This window comes from Asterias amurensis, chromosome 4, assembly GCF_032118995.1.
Source record: "Asterias amurensis chromosome 4, ASM3211899v1".
NCBI lineage: Eukaryota > Metazoa > Echinodermata > Asteroidea > Forcipulatida > Asteriidae > Asterias > Asterias amurensis.
Genome location: NC_092651.1, coordinates 17,842,458 through 17,862,948, shown reverse-complemented (window position 1 = coordinate 17,862,948; position 20,491 = coordinate 17,842,458). Strand labels below are relative to the sequence as shown.

Here is a 20,491-nt window from a genome sequence, read left to right as displayed (position 1 = left end):
TCACATTGAGAGAGATTCAAAATTAATGTTATAGGGTAGTGTTAAAATAACCCCAGTGTAATTGTTTTTGTAGAATTTGTTTTAAATTATTTCAAACCTATAACGTTTTTAAATTTTTACTATTTCAAGTTTTTATAGTCATCTTTAATTTATAAACACTGTTGGAGTAAACGACTAAAACAGTCGTTTTCAAATCGTTCTTCATAACACATGAACAACAAGAAAATGAGTCCCACCTCTGTTGCCTTGCAATCAATAAGCAATTTATAGGATCCCATTGAAATTTAATTTAACCCTATTAGCACCACAAGTAGTGGGGAATAGCCTCATTTATTTCACTGTGAAGTGGGGAGTTCATACTATTCAATCACTTTGCAATTTTATTATAAACAATGTGACTCTCTTCCATGTATAGTGCATTAGAACAAGTTGAGGCCCGGTCACACAGGCCCCGATAACGAGAACGGTAACGAGAACGATAAAAATACACGCTCGCGATTGGTGGAATTGCCCCACGCAGAATACGCCCACGCTCATTCAACCAATCGAGGGCGTGCATTTTTATCGTTATCGTTTTCGTTCTCGTTATCGGGGCCTGTGTGACCGGGCCTTAGGTGTACATTCGTAATTGCTCTTGAGATTTATTCCCTATAATGATTTGTTAGATTTATTTTGTTTTTTTGTGGGTTTGAATTTAAAAATTCTGCAACTTTTCTTTCACACCTGTTTTACAGTGAACCTCTATCTCTTTATTCGGTCCAATCATGGATAAGGCACCGATAGGGCGAGCGAACCTCAGTATCCTGTTGTCGCCCTCAGGGATTATGTAAGTGTTGATGTTTTCTGTCTTTTTGTTTTGCCAAAGTTCTTTTACGTCCACCAGGACCGCTATTTTGACCACTTTACCCAGAAGTTATGTCATTTTGGATGTAAACATTTAATCATGTAAACGCCTCTACAAATCATACAGAGTGCGTGCACTTTCTGATTTGCGACCCGAAATGTAGCCCGGCCCTGGCTAGTTTTATAGGGCTCTGGCTACATTTTAGGGGCAATTCAACTATATGATCGTCTTGTTCAGTTAAAGGGAAGGCTGCGAATTTTGTATAACTATTTGCTGAACGAATGTTCCCGTGTTTTTGTTATTATATTTCTAAAACAATGCATATGAGTTCAATGCGTAACATGATTGGTTGATTTATTGAATAAACACAGCAAGACAATGCAACAACAGGATAAATGAAAATGAAATAAGATAAACCATAAGATAGAAATAAAACACAAGATAGAAATACTGTACAAAAATAATTAAACATAAAAACAGTAAAACATAAAAAGATAATAACTTAGACCTATTTCTCAACGATGTTGAGAGCCTCTGAACAACATCACAATGGCCTGAAATTTAACAGGCCATGCAATCCTTATATATTACTCTTTCATATGACATGGAGCGCGGCTCTAAATCCTCGTATGATTTTTGAATCATTTTAACTACCAAATAGATGTAGGTTAAAAAAAAGACTGAACAATTATGTGTAGAACGAGAAAGGGGAAGCAAGCCCGACTAGACGGTAGTAATCCATTGTGAAGGAGGATGGCATGTTTGGAAAGGAAGACTGGGTTGACAGCCACCCCCCCCCCCCCCCCCCCTTGATGTGAGCAGGCTCAACGAATCAGAAAAGAGTGGATTACTATTTGTTACAAACATTTGTAACACATTTTTTGTATGGGGGAACACGCGATTGTGTTATACCGGGGCATATTTATTGCAGCGCCCGGTGGGCAAAGTCGCCAATATTATTGGCGACAATCGGCGCACAACATGGATTCTTCTTCTCTTGTTGCCTTTCATCATTTAACCTAATAAAGCTGGGGGAAAATCCACACAGAAAGCACAAAACAGATGTTTTCCCTTTCAACTCGTTCGATTTTTTGTTGTTTTGCTTTTTGGATGTGGTGGGGGGGGGGGGGGTTCAAGAGACATTCGATACGGCCTATAGGCAAGGAAGGTTTTTCATTCACTTTTTATTTTATTTGTATATCCTTATTTGATTTTAAGCTTTAGCTTCTTCTCCCGATGACACGGAAAAAGGGATATCATGTATTTCATGCGAGTGCTGCGTAAAAGGGGGTAGGGCTTTATTCAGTGCAGTGCGGGTAGATTTCTTTGGCAACCGTCTGCTGTCCTCCATTTTTATTATTTGCTAATTCATCAGGAAAGTGGTGAGGTTTGTTATAGCACTCTCTGTCAGCGACATCGGCTCTGAATGGACTCCGGTGGTGAATTGTTAAACCAATGTTTTTGTCCATCTCTTTCTATATATTTTTTTCCCACTTTTTAGTAATACTTTTAGGTAATCCATTATGGTTTTCTAAAGTATCTATTGTATTCGTCAATTAACGAGTCTTCATATTGAGCTTTTAATTATAATTTAGGCCATTTTATGAAGTGGCATACATCACAAAATCTTTTCTTGTGAGTATAGGTCAATATCATCAAAATAATTCAGGACTGCGACTCTGTAAAAATTATCAAGAACCAGGCCTCACATTGATTCCCTTATTAAAACGTACTTGGTAACGAACAATGGAGAGGTTGATAGTATAACACATTGTGAGAAACGCCTCGCTCTGAAGTAATCTAGTTTTGCAGAAGTTTCTCGCTAAACTATTTTAGTCTGCGAAACTTCAGGCCCGAAGCCTCCATGAGTACTTTTGAAAGTACTCGCATTATGCAACAAGGGTGATTTTTCTTTCACAATTTCCTTGGGTTTTCGATGACCAATATTGAGCCAAACTTTTCACAGACTTGTTATTTAATGCATAGGCCTATTGTGGGAACCACCAAGTGAAAATACTGGTTATTGACAATTACCAAAACGTGTCCAGTGCCTTAAAGACAGTGGACACTATTGGTAATTGTCAAAGACTAGCCTTCACAGTTGGTGTATCTCAACATATGCATAAAATAACTAACCTGTGAAAATTTGAGCTCAATCGGTCATCAAAGTTGCGAGATAATAATGAAAGAAGAAAACACCCTAGTCACACAGAGTTGTGTGCGTTTAGATGGTTGATTTTGAGACCTTAAGTTCTAAACTTGAGGTCTCGAAATCAAATTCGTGGAAAATTACTTCTATCTCGAAAACTACTCCACTTCAGAGGGAGCCGTTTCTCACAATGTTTTATACTGCCAACCTCTCCCCATTACTCTTTACCAAGTGAGGTTTAATGCTAATAATTATTTTGAGTAATTACCAATTGTGTCCACTGCTTTGAAAACAAATTATCTACATGAGGTTTGGTTCTTATTAGATCGTTTCTTCATACACAGCAAAAGTTTTTCAGTTTCATAGTTTTTAAATTGGAATTCTGTAGTTTAATTTGCTCGCGATGCCTCGCTGTGATTATCGTAGCACAGCCATGACGTCACAACCCTCGTCTCCACGTCACTGTTATAAAACTGGCTGAATGTTGAGCTATTTTTAGCACATTGATTCTTACTAAACAATATAACCGCGGGTATTTGGACAAAAGGTGGATTTCGACGTGTGCATTGATTGTAAAAAGCGGAACATTTTACATTTTCACTTGAGTTGCTCATCAACATTTTCCCTTGACCCTTTAGAATATTGTCAGGTGCAGACCTAGAATAAACTATTGCAGGCAAAGCGACTAACATACGAGCTTTACATTGGCAGGCAGGCCAAGAAGGGAGGCCGAGGGGAGTTCACCCTGCCGTTGATTTGCGAAAAATCCACCTCTTAAATTGCATTATGAACGATCAAATTGGTTATGCAAGGTCATGGCTAGTATATTATTTACACCATTTTGAAATCCAGTCCTGTGATGAAGTGATCGTTTTTTTCACAAGAATGTTTATCATGTCGTGTCACCGCATTGTAAATCGTGTCTGCAAACAAATAAATTAATTATTTACCAGTTTGTATTTGCATAGAAAACTTATTTTACAAAGCTTCATTTAGTTGAAAAAAAAGGGTGTATCTGATTGACCTTTTCATTTTCTTTTGCACTTTGAGTTGGTGAACAACACTCCCCTTGACCCGTATAATTGACAGGTGTAGACATAGACTAAACTACTACAGGTAATGCGACTAACACGAGCTTTACATTACCCTCTTAAATTGCGTTATGAATGATCAAATTCATGAATGATCAAGGTCACCGCGATATAGGTTATTATGTATGACATTATGTTTTCTAAAAGGCTATATAGGTTATATAGGTTATTATGTATGGTTATTATGTATGACATTGTGTTTTCTAAAAGGAGGATCAGTCCAGTGGACTGATCGTTTTGTTTGAAGGCACTGTACACGTTTGGAAGTTGTCAAAGACCAGTGTTCTCACTTGGTGTATCCTATCATCGGCATAAAATAACAAGCCTGTGAAAATTTGGGCTCAATTGGTCATCGAAGTTGTGAGAAAATGATGAAAGAAAAAAACACCCAATCGTTGGACGAATTTGTGTGCTTTCAGGTAGGAATAAAAGAATTTCTAGCTAGAAGTCTTTTAATATTTTAGTGAGAAATTACCTCTTTCTAAAAAACTACGTTACAGTAGAGGGAGTCGATTCCCATAGTGTTTTATAATATCAACATTTTTCCAATGCTCGTTACCAAATTTTTGTTTTGAGTAAGTACCAAACGTGTACCTTTCCTTTAAGAAGGTTTGCGATATCGTGTAACCGCTATGTAATTCATGTCTGAAAGAACATAAATTAATCACTTTTCAGTGTGCAGGGGCTGCATGGACAAATGAAGTTGTGAATGTCTAGTAATGGAACGACTAAAGCGAGATTGACAGAGAAAAACGAAACCATCGGTGCACGAACACGAAATTGAACGCAATCAGCAGCAAAACAAAACAAAACCTGAATGAATCAGGAAAACATACGTGACATTGAATGCGAAACTGAATTTATTTTCGCTGAAATTTATCCTGAAATCGAAACACCATCACCTGAAAGTCAGTTGACAATAACTTCTCAGTCTTTATTTTACAGCCAATGAAACGGTCAATTATTTAATTAACATCTCTATTAGGCTGTTCGCAACATTTAAAAGCTCTCGAAAAAGAAACGAGATATCAGCAATTTTAAAAAGGGATTTTGGTAAGGGTTGAAAATTATGAGTTAAGTATTGTCCTTAATAAGTATTCAGATGTGGGTGTACATTGCCAACAAAAAGGTGCCATTGTAACATTCAGACAAGAAAAATCCGCCACAGCCAGAGCAGTGAAGCTTTCAGTCCAAATGTATAAAAAAAAAAAAAAAAAAAAAAAAAAAAGTGCTTCAAACACTCTTCACTTCTCCTCAGTTCGCCCGTCAAATGGGCAACACACGGCAAAGGAAGATAATGTACTGCTACTCCCGGCAAAAAGCAGAGCGAACTAGTTTCAACCAACTTCACTTTTCGGTTGGAGAGCTCAAGAATTGACGCTGCAGCACCAAAGAGTCATAGTTGTCGATTTACTAGACTTCCAAACCATACAGTCTTTGCAAACGACTGATACGGATTCTGTCAGTAAACTAACACACAATTTCTGCCCTTTAAATCAGGAGTCGGTGTTGCCATTTCCCCTCGCCTCTTCAGTTATCTCTGAGTGTTTTTGTTAGAAAGAACTTTTGTCACTAAACATCAAGAAAATCGTTAAAATCACACATCAGTGTTATCTTTTGCGTAAAGTAAAACATTTGCTTTACTAAAAACAAAAACCTAGAGTATCGCTACGGTTTTATTGAGTAAGTACACGATTTTGGCAAAGTTGGTAAAACAAGGAACAGTGAAAATAAACTACTAAAGTAGATTTGGAGAGAGGGAGTGCAGGGAAAGAGAGAAAATCAGACTCAGGAGCGAATCATTTTATGGGACGGTCCACGGTGTGTGTACGTCACCGCGACGTATGCGACGAGTAGTCTCAATCAATATTTGTTTTCAAACAGACGTCAACCAAACCTCTTGAACCTCCTTCCATCAAAACTAAGAAATGCATTTCCAAACAAAACAAAATAGTAGCAGATACTAGACACTTCTAGTTCAGCTCTGATATCAGGACACTGTCCGCCTGCTTGTATTACCAAAAGTGTGCATTCTCAAACTTATGGAGATGGAGTCCTCAGCCCAAACCCCCGGTTTCGAAAAGGGCCAGTGAAAAACACCGTTATGGCCTACACATCGAATGTTGCTTTGCCAGATATCTCATTTCTGCAAAGCACTTTTTTCTCCCAAAGAAATCTTTGAGCGCTCAGCATCATTTACGTCTGAGACCTAATTTAAATAAATTTGTTAAGTGTATAAAGGCTTGCTTTGCGAAAATAGGTAACCAGCTAAAATGCAATTAAGCTTATATGGTGCTGACTTGTGCCCCTCTTAATTTCAGCAAAGAAACGAGTGACTATATTGTTTTATACGTGTGTAATATACGTAGGGTCTGAATGTGAGTCTTCATGAGCACCTTAATTTGGTGGATACCAATGCCTAGTAAACAGTCATTCTTAATTTATGTGTAATGAATGCGATGTCAAATGTGCATTGAAATGTCTGGGGTTAGACGTCCACTGGCCTGAACATCTGACGTCACTCGTGAATATAACGCCAGAGACTGGCCTCCAGCCGTCGTGTATATTCACCTTTCACCTACATTCATTTCAAATAGAGATATGTAGATATATTCTCTGTCAACTCTACATCACTGGACATAACAGTTGCTAGTAGAAGGGTGTCCGTCGTATTCGACGATGACGTCATTGCACATTCCGTGTGTCCGCATGTGGCTATCCGTACTGTATACATAATACACACGTTCATGCAGACGACCTTAAGTAAGCTTCCCATATCTGTGTTTTGATTGGTCCGTGATGTCACTGCATTTATTAATGACATCACTGTATACAATGGAGTCACTGGATCTTAATAGCAAGTACCTGTCTTTATCATTGCGGATAAAGACAGGGGCCCAGTCTAGACGTTCACCAGTTACAATTCACCTATTGCAAGACCCACCGAGGGCGCACTATAAACGCAACTAACAGCGAATAATACCTTTTAACGATTTTTGTATACAAAAACGGAAATTATTACTGTATCCCACTGAATATTTCAAACCGAATTATTTTTGGAACGGAAACCGGACACGGCTTTGGCTCTCACACAATGGCTGCGACTTGGGCTCCGGCTCCGGCTCCATCCGCATTCTTGAAGCACCGTGCTGAAAGTGCAAGTTTTTAAAAGTAACACATAAAAAGAGTCTTCAAAAAAACAAGCTGGAGACAAAGCTGAATCCCGAATTTCGAAAGGGCACGAAGTCTGTATAAAAAAAATACTACGTCAACGCTAGAGGGCTGCATGGCTGTTATGTTGGAGGTGATGCAGTCAGGATCATTTATACTAGTTTCGATAGTCGTGCCTAGATAGCCACCGCCATATGTTACGCATTTTTGACATATTTATATGCCCGAATTATCAGATATGACTCTTATACGAATTATTATAGTCTCCCAAACCAATATTTTCACAGCCACACGCCGTAATCACCAAATGGCCGCAGTATTTGTGCGATAAATATTGACAATATATTCATCTTACCATGCCGGCTGTACAAAAAAAAAAAAAAAGACTATGAATACTTTAATTAAAATAAATTGTCCCCACTCACCAACGAAAATGAAATTACATCACCACGTTTTTTGATAGATTACAAATTTAATGTTCTAATCATAATACACAATCGCAGCGTATGTCAACATTGTACAGTCTGGTATGCACGTCATGTGCGTTTGCCTTTGATCGGCTAAACGAAGCAAGGGATAATATTTAGACAGCCTTGAACAGACAGCGCCTGAGCTGCAGGGCCAAAATGTCGCTATACCTTCTCTCCCTTTTGTTTTTTTGTTTTTAAAGGTGGGGGAATAATTTTTACTGAGGTCTGTGTATGAACTCCACCTTGCTCTAAGGTGTGTCTTGGACTGAAAATGAATTTTGGTCTAAATGTTTGTTAGCACTGTTTGCTCAGTACTTCCCCGAGTACTGTGAAAACAACAGGTATATTACTCGGGTGGGATGCAAGCCCACGATCTTTTAAATCTAGGTAAGTTTCTTACCAGCTAGACCACCAAAATTGAGGCAGTGGCAGTCCGAATTGTAAATTGAAAGCAGTGGGTACTGCAACTGTTAAATAGATGTTCAATTTGCACCGAGGGATAAGGAAGATTCATTTTGGTTATACCCTTAGCTTTCACCGATGTGTAAAACCAAAATTAAGGCTTAAACCAAAATTCCTCTTCTTCATCCCCGATGCAGTTGTCTTAACTGTCTCCAATTGGCCATTGTTTTTAACGGATGTAGCTTTGTCAAATGGTATAGCCATCTGCCATCAAGTTGGCACAAGAACAAGATGAGAATCCAATGGGAGACTTTTGAACGCTGGGTGGCAGCAGACTTACCAGGTAAATTTCCATTGTTTACGTAGTTCTGAGCCTGCGCACATGACAGAGAACAATGGATTTTACCCGGTAAGTCTGCTGTCACCAAGCGTCCCAAAAGTCTCCCATTGTCAGTAACTTTACTCCAACATAATTGTCACAGTGTGTGTCTGGACCAATATTTCAGTTTAAAGTGTGTATTAACTACTTTTAACAGTGTGTTCATTTCAATTCAGTTTAAAGTCAGCATTTATTTCATAACACTCTTCTCAAGATATAACGTTAATTAAGTGTGTTCATCGATTCAGAACATACTTTGAGGCTCTTCTCACAATTTCCATTATTGCATAAACTTAGCATAGCAGATGTTGAGGACCTTTTATGTCAGTTGAGTTCATTGGTGATTAGAACTATCATCAATGACTATTCTTTTCGGGCTTAATGTTGAATTACTTGGTGCATTGCAATTGCGCAGGCGAAGGTGGTAATCTCCTTGCTCACTTTGGTCCTTTCTGATACTTGATACGCGTCCCTTAAAGGTATTAAACAAAATATATAGAATACACGTATGTTACTCTTTTAAATGTGTCTTTCACATAGTTAAAGGCATGGACACAGTTTGTAATTGTCAAAGACCAGTATCCTCACTTAGTGTATCCCAACATGTATAAAATAAATAAAATCACATATCTGTAAAAATGTGGACTCTTTTAGGCATCGGAGTTGCACGAGAATAATGAAAGAAAAACACCCTTGTTGTATAATGTTGTTGCATGGCCATCATAGTATATGGATATAGCTAGCTGAGTAAGGAACTCACCATTGAGTATTATTGAAGAAGCTGCCATGGTTTTGCGGTGGCAGTCTAAGAATGTACATTTCATATTGCTGCCCCTCCTTTTTTTTATGTTTGCTATATGACAATCCAATATTTCCTAAAGCCCAGATGTGAAAGATAGGGAAGTCTTTGAAGATCGTTTTTATTCTAAGTGGAAATTGCAGCTCTAGTGTTGTCATGGTGCGGAGCTCCATGAGTGCTACTCGCTACTTACCAACGAGACAATTTTGTATGTACCGTTAGTATTTATTTATTCTTCTATTAAGTGCTGTTTATCCTGTTTTGTTTTGTATTGTTGAACCGACCACACCCTTGATGTCTCTACGTGCAAATGTGGACAAAAATGTGGTATTGATTGATTGGTTTATTGAAGTCGACTGATTTTGTGGACCAAGTCGTCTTACCGTACATGGTATCTCGCCAAGTCGGCTGATTTTATTGACCAGTACCGTCGTCCTACCGTACACATTTCTCTCGCTTAGTCGACTAGTTTCATGAACCGAGCCGTCTTACCATACTGATACAAATATGTCTTACCATGTCGACTGGTTCTATTGACCAAGTTGTCTAACCGTTCACATGTATCTCGCCATGTCACTAAAAAATATTTGTTTTGACCAAGTCGTCTTACCGTAAAATGTATTCCGCCAAGTCGACTGGTTTTGTGAACAAAGTTTTCTAACAAAATGTAGCCATGTCGACTGGTTTAATTAACCACGTCGTCTTACGGTACAAATGTTTTCCGCCAAGTCGGTCTGATTATGCACCAAGTTGTCTTACCGTAGATATTTAAAGAAACACCTTGTCTACAATGGTGTTTTTTAATTTCCGTTTAAAGTATCTCTGATCCTCATAATATGCCCTGATAACCATCTGAATGAAGACAGACTAGTGTTTATCTAAAAAAAAAATCTTTTCCTCTGTTTCATCTGTAAATGTCTCAACATTATCAGAACTTTCTGCCCGATTCACTGACAGTTAACTGATGAAACACCTTCTACATTAAAGTGTGTTTTCTCGTGACAGATCCTCACAATGTGATGTAATAGACATCTGGATGCAGACATCTAGACGAGTTCATAAATTTTTTAGTTGTTTTCCTTTCCTCTGTTTCATCTGTGATGGTCTCAGAACGTGCCACCTGATTCACATGACTTAACTAACAAAACACCTTCTACAATAGTGATTGGCTTTGCTTCCGTTATAAGTATCCTCAAATGTGACCTTAAAGACATCTGGGTGTAGACATCCAGACAAGTGTATCTCTTTGGCTTTTGTCTTTTCCTCTGTTCATTAGTGAACATCTTACACTATTAATATTATCAGAACGTGCCTCCCGACTCGCCGACGGTAAACTAATGAGAGAAAAAAAAACTACATCAGTGTTCCATATTTCCGTTACAGGCATCATCTCATAGACTGGATGTGTACATCTAGACAAGTTTATTTATTTTCCTCTGTTTAATCAGCGAATGTCTTATAAGTATTAGAAATGTGCTGCCCCATTCACTTTCAGTAAACTAATGAACAGGTAGATGTCCTTATGTGACCTTAGATACACCTTGATGTAGACATCGAGACTAATGAATCCCTTTGGTTTTTCTGTTGGTCTGTTTCATCAGTGAATGTCTGACAGCTCGGCAGTACGGCCTCGCCAGCCTCATGAGTGAGAGGGGAGGGCAGTGTTTACTTTAGGTGCTGACGGTACTACTATACGGTTATAAGGTCAGCAATAACTGTGTTGGCTCGTGTAGTGCACCCAACTTCAGCTATTCGCATCTACATCCCTGTTGTGATTTGGTAGAATCCAAAACCTGTCCACTCCTTGATGATGTCTTCCTTACTTGTTTTCCTTTATTTTCCCTTTGTAAGGGGGGTGGGGTACCTGAAAAGGTGACTGTGACGAGATTGTTTTTGGAATATGAGATTTTATTAATAGATGTAATCATGAAGTAAAAATGTGCAACCGCCTCAACTCGGGAGAAAATCTCCGATCCCTATGATCAAAACACACGTATTCCTGTTAACTCTACCGTATGTTAACTGTTCAAATGGTTCAATTTGGTGTAATGATATGCCTTATCAATGGCAGTGTCAGACCAAGGTTAAGGGTTCGACGTATTCTAAACTCTCTTTGAAGGAAAACTACCGATCAGTTAGACGCATTGAGTTTTCATGCATACCTTTTTTATTGGCGGAACATTCGTAAAAGATTGTTTTCACGACGCATTTTGCGACTACAACTTTATGTAATGTGTATCCTGGCAATGACGTCGAATGCTTCGTTGGTCTGATATATTTCCAAGGGCTGCAGATATACAAATTTCAATGAACCTGCACGCCGTTTTTAAAACTCAAACCCACACCAATCCAATTGCGTTGTATCTGTTCAACAGCAACTGAGTGAATTGTTGGTCAAGAGTGAAAAGTGCTTGGGGTCATTTTCCAAACGTTGACGTTTTAATGGAGACTGGCTTTAAGTCTCCGTAGCTTAGGCCTAGACGCGGATAAACAGAACGACGTGTGAAGAGAAATGACAAGCAGTTTAAAGTGACAGGTTTGGCAGCCAGAGGTGACGTTGTCATAACGAATGACTAAGTGGTGTCAACTTGATATATGTATCAGTTAATTTCCACAAACTGGGGGCATTTGAGGAGTGTAAATACTGCGAATAACTCATCTCACAACTCCTGCAGAGTAAACACGAGACGAGACAATTAGATGGCTAATGGTCAAAGCAAATAAAAAATTGCAAGGGGAAAGTATGACGGACGTTTTTATAAACATCATGTTTGAAAACAATGTTTGTTAGCGTATTTTTTATTTTTTTTTTTAATTTTATATACGCTAAATACGAAGTATGGACTTGAGACGAAGAGATCCACACAGTTTATGAACTTGAAAACACTATGTGGACTTACACACGTCCATGCACACACTGCTCTGTATTGATTCACTCTGTGTGTTTTAGGAAAATCATATTCTTCAACACTGATAAAAAACACTGTGTGGATGGTGAATGTCCACATAGTGTTTCAAGTCCCAATACTTTTTGTGGACCTCGGTTGTTGTAAGGTCCACACTCCGCATATTATAGTCTTAAAACGTTTGTTTTACAGTGTTGACGAATAGGATTTCCCTATAGTGTCCAAACCAAAGGAATGTCCACAGAGTGAAAGTAACAAAGAGCTTTGTGACTAATATGGCGTTTCGATTAGTTAACTGTTATCACACAGTCGGTAGAAAAAATACCCCGTTAAAAACTAGCAAACATACTCTCTGTTTTTACTTGAGATTTGCTGTTCTTCAACTTGCGAGGGAATTAGGAAATTCAATCAGCCGTGACCGACCGCAGGCCACGACTGTTAGTTTTATATTAGGACGCTAAATGAAGCGCGTATGGTATTGACATTGACGGATTAGGAGATGGGTTAGGATTAAACGAATGCTCAGTCAAGCATTGTCTCCTTCCCTACCCCCTCCCATCTCCCCGTTTATTTCTACTATATCAAGCAGAACAAATCAGGTTAAATCAGAATGCCCGATTGAAAAACAGAGCAGGAATATAAAATGTCATTCATTGGTTCATTCAAAATGTTTTATTGTGACCATGCATCAAAGCCATAATTATATTTCCACAATATAACATACACACTACACACTGAAAAAGCACATGAAGTAATGCATCAAGGGTGTTTTTCTTTCAGTATTCTCTTGCAAATTCGATGACCATTTGTTTTCATCAGTATTCTCACTTGGTGTGTCTCAACATATGCATGAAACAAGAACCTGTGAAGATTTGGGCTTCATGTGCTTACACACATAATACTATAAAAGGCTTCAGCTGAAGTTTGTTATTGTTTTAGTGAGAAATTTTAACCTTCATCTCAAAAACTGCTTTATCTTCATAGGGAGCCGTTTGTGACAATGTTTTATACTATCAACAGCTCCCCATTGCTCGTTGCCAAGTAAGCGTTTATGCTAACATTTTATTTTGAGTAATTACCTATAGTGTCCAGTGCCTTCACCCCCCCCCTTTTTTTCTTCAGTGACCCCTCCTTCAATCTACAGGGTCTCGATTAAGCTGGCATTCCTATTCGGGGCAGGATTACGATCGATGCAGACGATCTTGATCACCTGTCAACATATTGGACTGCACATAAGACCTACGGCCTTTAGTCATAAAATATGAACGATGCAATCAGTATTAAAGGGAATTAAAGGGAAATTTCGTATTGTTGTGTGTAAACGCACGTGGTCTAGCGCACCAATAGTAACATCGCCGTTAATAGACGAGAATACACGGTTAGCAAAAGGGGAAAAACGTAGTCCCACATCTTGCAGGAAAATACTGTATGTTAAAGCGCCATATAAGAAGCCACTATCTTAGTATTAGGTTTACGTTTTGTAATCACGTTTTGACAGTATAAATAATTTTCTTGAGAAGTACTTCACTTGAATAATGTGTTCATGTACAAAAATATCAGTTTTTATGGTCTAAAATTTGAGTGTGATAAGCGTTACCGCGGTAACAATTCTCAGGTTGTGTATTCATATAGGGATCATTGTTTTTCCTGCTACATTGGCTCTTGATTATCGGCGATATCTAAAAAAGCGACCACTTTTTGAAATGAAAATATCACAGCTTAGCGTTATTGAATATACTCTACTGCATTTATAATAAGAGTTGACAAAACAATTTGGAAAACAGTTGGTTCCAGAAACCAAAGGTATATACTTATCACTGTGTGACATCGCATCATCATCGCTCGAGCGAGCGATTATGAAGATGATTTTTGACGAAGAGGAAAAAGGGTTTTACTCGGGACATTGATGATGTTGATGCAAAGGGCCATTTTATTTATATGTTTGGATACACCAAGTTGTATACTGGTCTTTGACAGTTCCAAAAAAACCCATGCCTTACCCGAAAAGAAACCAACTTCTACAGAGGGTCCGTGTAATGCAGTTTGAAATCCTTGTGTTTTATCATTTTTCAAGATTGTTGTGGGTGTCGTAGAGTGCGATGCAAAACACAAACGCCCACAGATTTACATGAAACTACACCGTTAGAAGATAATGATAGTTGAAAGCATTCCTTAAAATATTCGTCGCTGAGGTGGTGTAGTTTTTGAGAAATGAGTAAAACGATGTCATGTGAAAATACGTTTTTACATGCTAAATTAACTTTCGTCTCATGATCACTTGGACGAACATTATTTTCATTACATTGTTTTACTAATTTCTCCAAGAGCAGCACCTGAGCAAGTAATATTTTCAGGGAAGCTTTCTACTAAACTTCAACTGTATAAGTTTAGTGTAAATCTGTGGAAATTGTGTTTTCTGTCCTAGCAAAGTACCCAGACCCTTTAACGACAACCTTGTGTAAGACGCTATAAATTTTTCCGACAAGAATTTTGCACGTGCGCCCTATTGTCGAGTAAATAATAGTGATGGATCAACAGAAAGCCTTCTCCATTTCATTATCAGTCAGACTCTGCATGAACTCAATTTGTTGCCAATCTTGCACTTCAAATAAATAGTGACACATCACCGTCGTGAAACCGTCGGCAAAAAACTCAATTAAACCACCTTCGTCTCCTGATTGGGGTTATTATTAAAGACTCAATTATCAAGGCAAAAGATTTTATTCGCTTGAGTTTTTTCTACCGGTGGACTTACATACGTTCCAAAAAAAATCAGATTTTTTATGGGGTAAGCTGCCGATATTACCTTCGTGAATTCTAGTGTGACAATACTCATTGCTTTAATAGCAGTTAACTGACAAACAAGGAACATTTTGGGACACAATTTTTCTAAAGTCAACTCTGATCAAGGACATTTCTGAGTGTGCGCGGTTCTTGAATGAAGGCAATAAGAACTACTATAAAGCAATGTACCTTTTGAGAATACCATGTTGTACATCCACTTAAATCAATGCCAAATGTCTCTTATTTTCTTTGTGTGGTTAATGTGATTGAGGTTTTCGAATGAATATTATTTAGTGGCATTATTACTAAAACAAAAAGCTCAAGAGTCTTCCTTGGGCTAGGCGGTCAATAACAAGGCCTACAAAAGGGTTAGTTTTCATCCCATTGAGTTTTTCCAAATTGGGTGTGAGGATGCAAGTAAGCATCTGGGAACGAAGTCTAGCAGTGGCTGGAGTATTCTCCGTCATCATCATCATATTATGGCAAGCATGAGAAGACTCCGTCATCTGTTGTTATGAATGGATTATACTTAAGAAGATAAATCAGATTGCACGTAGTTCCGGTCAGTGATTAACACAAAATAAGTTGGTCACAGAATAAGACGGGTTTGCCAAGGAACGAAGGGTAGTAAAGATAAAAGGAGGTCAGGTGGAGCCATGTGTAATAGCCAATAGCCAGAGGGGTGTCTGGTGGGTGTCTTTTGTACACCTTGTTTTAAATTTGGATATCCTGTTTTATCTGTCATTTTGTAAATGTGTTGTAAGTGAACAATTTGGACACCTAGTTTGTAAATTTTCTGCAGCCGATTTCACGAAACGCTAGGATTGATGATATCTCGATTGAGGACGAGCAACTTTAGTAGGATAGGTTCATGCGTCCTTGCGTCTTCGGATACAGAATTTAACTAAGTCTTAAGATTATTCTTGAGTAAGGAAGAGTTTGGTAAAATCGACGGCTGGAAACCTAGACACCCTTTTACCAAATACTTGCTAAAAGTCTTTGCTTGGGTGGAGAGATCGGCGTAGCTTTTACCAGTGGTAAATCGCAGGTTTTAAGTAAGTTTAAAATGAGCGGGGAGTAAATGCACCTACAAAGTATAAAAACAAGAACACGGGAGTTGTTTGCCTTTATGAACTTCGCCAGTGCCCCTTTGTCACCAGGAGGCTGAAAATGTAATATGTTTGACGAAGTCACTTAAACAAAAACATTCCCACGTAAGAGCCGTCTTAAGAGGCAACTGGACTTTTACATGACAAGAATTCCGATGATTCTGTTTTGATAATCTAATGTGAAAAAGTGCACTTTGTCCGTAGCGGTGGTTGATAAACTCCCCCCCTCTCTCTCTATCTCTAACTCTCGCTCTATCTCAACCCACCCACCGGAGGGAAAACTTAAAGGAATTACACTTTTGTTGTATTGATGTGCCAGTGAGCTGAGGGGGCGACGGGCAGCGAGACGCCGTGGTGAGAGCCGAAGCCTCTGCTGATGGATTGCGCTTAAGTCCCGTTTGGGGATATACATGGCCTTTGAGTGTTATACTGTTATTAAAGGCACTGGACAAAGTTGGTCGAAGTCAAAGACTAGTATTCTCACTTGGTGTATCCAGACATATGCATAAACTAAACCTGCGAAACATTGTGCTCATTTGGTCATCGAATTCGCAAGAGAATAATGAAAGAAAAAACACCATTGTTGCAATACTTTGTGTTCTTTCAGACGCATAACAAAAGTTTTGTTGCTGAAGTCTTTTATTATTTGAGTGAGAAATAATTCACTCAAATAACTTAGGATTAATCTTAGTACTTAGGACGAGTCCCAACCCTGCACTGTAGCATGCAGACCTTAAGATTAATCCTAAGTTAGGACGAGTTACTCTTCCTAACTCGAGATAGGATTAATCCTATGCGTTTCGTGAAATCGGCTGCTGTGCCTTTAAGTCCCTTTTGGGGATATTATATATGGCCGGTAAGTGTTATATTGTTATTAAAGAGCGGAACATTTCATGCTTCCCCCGTTCGTCTCTGGCCTTGCATCCTGTATATCTCAAAGCCTGGCTCCAGCATGTAACGCATCAACACACACATGAGTTCACTTCAGAAGGAGGGCTAAAGGGTATTTTCCGGTCGAAATAGAGTGTCTCCGGAAAAGCGTGTAACATTGAACTCTTTCCATCTAATGTGAGGTGATTGGGGTGGGGGTGATGGGCTGGGTACTGTGGCAAATAAGATTTTGCTTATAAGCTCCAGTATGGCTGAAAAGGGCAGTACCTAGACCCTCCAGGTTTTATTTTTATTTTTCTTCTGAAAATTCGTGGATAAATAGCCGGAGTAGAAGATGACTTTTTAAAGGGTGCGTTTCCGACGGCTGAAGCACGAACCCTCTTTCAACGTGTGCCCTGGTTGTACAAATCAGCAAGCTGCTATTGCCAAAATACTGTGCTGAAGTTTAAGTACAGTTTCCTGTATTACCTGTAGGAACTGCAAGCTTTATCACCGTTAGCAGTTCCAAAAAAAGAAACCCAACTGGTACTTCTGAAGTTGTCAATGTGTCAAGTTGAATGCCTTTAAGTCTATATTGTATATCTGCCACCTGCTTGATTACACTTGTCTCTGCATGGAGACCTAGACACAATGTAAAACCTCATTTGAGACAGTGCAGTAGCTGAGATGGCCTTTTAGTATCACTTGGTATACTGTGCACAACCCATATGATGGAAACCAAAGATATAACATTGCGGTACTACATGACCCCGGGAGGCCAAACCATAGAACTTTGCGGCACCACTGGGAGGCCAGTAGAGATAGAACATCTTGGAGGTCAAAGATACGGTACCAAATTAACCAAGGGAGGCAAAAGATGGGACACTGCGGCACCACGTCACCTCTTGAAGGCCTAAGATACAACGTTGCGGCACCACATTACCTCTGGGAGGCAAACGATACAACAATGCAGTAACACATCACCCCTCATTTTGACACCCTGCACCTTTCGGAGGCCGAAGATAGAACATTGCGGTAACATCACCTCTGGGAGGCCAACTATAGGATAATGCGGTACCACATCAAGTTCGGGAGGCCAAAGATAAACATTGCGGTACCCCATCACCACTGGGAGGCCAAATATAGAACTTTGCGGCACGCTTGAAAGGCAACGGTAGAACATATAGTCACCGCACCACCTCATGGAGGCCGAACATTACGGTAACACACCACCTCTGGGAGGCCAAATATAGAACCCTGCGGCACGCTGGGAAGGCAACGCTAGAACATTCAGGCACCGCACGACCTCTGGGAGGCCGAATGTAAAACATTACGTAAACACACCACCCCTGGGAGGCCAAATATAGAACTCTGCGGCACGTTGGGAAGGCACGAGTAGGACATTCAGGCACCGCACCTCCTCTGGGAGGCCAACATACGTAAACATACCACCTCTGGGAGGCCAAATATAGAACTCTGCGGCACGCTGGTAAGGCAACGGTGGAACATTCAGGCACCGCACCACCCATGGGAGGCCGAATATATAACATTACGGTACCACATCGCCTCTGGGAACCACTTATCCGCAGCGGCTGGCTCTCTTCCAGCCTAGTTACATTGTGAGTTTACATGATCTTACCTAGCTACAACCAAAACCCTCATTGTATATGACCAAATCGCCCCACGGGTTTTTCAATACTAGGACCATTCTCTTCTCCGTGGTCGTTATTATGACGCAAAAGAAACTGTACATCAACCCCATTGACACCGATCTAATAGGAAACACTGTACTCTTCGGGCCCCCAGGTTTACCAAACCTATAAAAAAAAAACAGGGGCGAGTGGTAAGCTTAAAATCTACGTTGCAAGTCCCTTCAATAAGGGCGGGGTATCATAATATGTTATATTTTCCCTCAGAGGTCGAACATAATCGTTCATCTACTATAAACGCAAGGACCTCATTATTTACGGTACAAGGCTGTTGAAACCCAGATGATGTCGATAATTAGGACACAAGGGTACATTTTTTCTAAGCTAAAATAAGGACATACATTTATATCAATTGTCTTCAGATACCTTTATCATGCTGTTAAAATTTAAAATGAATACTGAATTCCGTTGTACTAAATTATCTTACCCTTGGTTTCTAAATTACATTTTGAATAGGACTCCCAGATGGCTGTAACGGTTTCGGGTCTTCAAAATCGTTAAAGGCAGTGGACACTATTGGTAATTACTCAAAATATTTATTAACATAAAACCTTACTTTGTAACGAGTATTGTGGAGCTGTTGATAGTATAAAATACTGTGAGAAATGGCTCCCTCTAAAGTAACGTATTTTTCGAGACCTCAGAATTAGAATTTGATGTCTCGAATCAAGCATCTGAAAGCACATAACTTCGAGTGACAAGGGTGTTTTTTCTTTCATTATTATCTCGCAACTTCGACGACCAATTGAGCTTAAATTTTCACAGGTTTGTTATTTTATTCATATTTAGAGATACACAGAGTAATGTCAGAAGAATGGTCTTTGACAATTATCCATTGTGTCCAGTGTCTTTAAATAACCTAGAAAATTAGATTTGTTTTGTAAAAGCAAAGTATGCATCAAAACAACGAAATTGGCCTATAGTTTCAATATCTGCACCCTTTCTGTGGAAAACGAGGAGACATACCGGGGTGCTCCATATAGGAAATTCTGTGTAGGAATTCTGGTTGCAAATAACTACAGGGACACAGGAAAAAACAAAAGACGTCTCCACATAGATGTAAACAAATACATGTTTGTGAGTGGGGCTGTGCATGTTCCAACCATCCATCAGGTACACATGACCACTGCCTCCCAACAAGGCATACGTGGTTTTGTAATCCAAGGCAGTTTGAACGCAAGACAGTACACGTGTAAGTGTTTGTGATAATTACACCGTACTTGAATAGAGCCTTGTTTACTAGTTGAAGAGAATCGTGCAGGTAACCGAGTAGAATTCGAACTATGCCCCGTGGGCCTAGCATAACACAGATCACGTGACACTGCATACACGCGGGCCAAGTTTCTTTTTTAAACACACAAACCACCGCGAGGTCTATATAGGAGGGCGAAACTTTCTACAACTGCTTGTGAAAATTTACACCACGTGCAACAAAAAGAACGGGATGAAAACTCAAACTGTATAAACATGTTCTCTAAGCAAAGCATACTTTAGTATTCGATAGGGTATAATCTTAGAATTTCCTGGTGGATCTAAATGCACCTTTTTTTGACAACTTTGCGAGAGTTTAGAGAATTGAGACCATCGGCCATTGTTAAAGTGATGCTGTACATTCAAGCCGTATAGCCAATCTGTAAAATTAATATGGATCCAAACAGCATCAAGCTTTATTGCAAATGAAAGAAGCTCTCCTGTTTTCCGGAAGTTTAAAATTAATGGCAATCGCAACTATTGGTTTTAGAAGTGTAATGCAGCTTTTGATACTATAAATCATTTTTAGAAACATTTCACCCTGTAGAAATGTGGAT

The 20,491-nt window shown here is 39.2% G+C and overlaps 1 protein-coding gene across 1 annotated transcript in view; it reads left to right on the top strand.

The window, feature by feature from the left end:
- The window catches only part of LOC139936693 (monocarboxylate transporter 2-like), a 130,665-nt gene that overhangs the window by 69,742 nt on the left and 40,432 nt on the right, over window positions 1-20,491 (top strand). Inside the window, exon 3 of the mRNA XM_071931565.1 lies at window positions 735-826. Coding sequence (XP_071787666.1) covers window positions 765-826 — 62 coding nt within the window. The 5' untranslated portion in view covers window positions 735-764. The remainder of the gene's footprint in view (window positions 1-734; window positions 827-20,491) is intronic.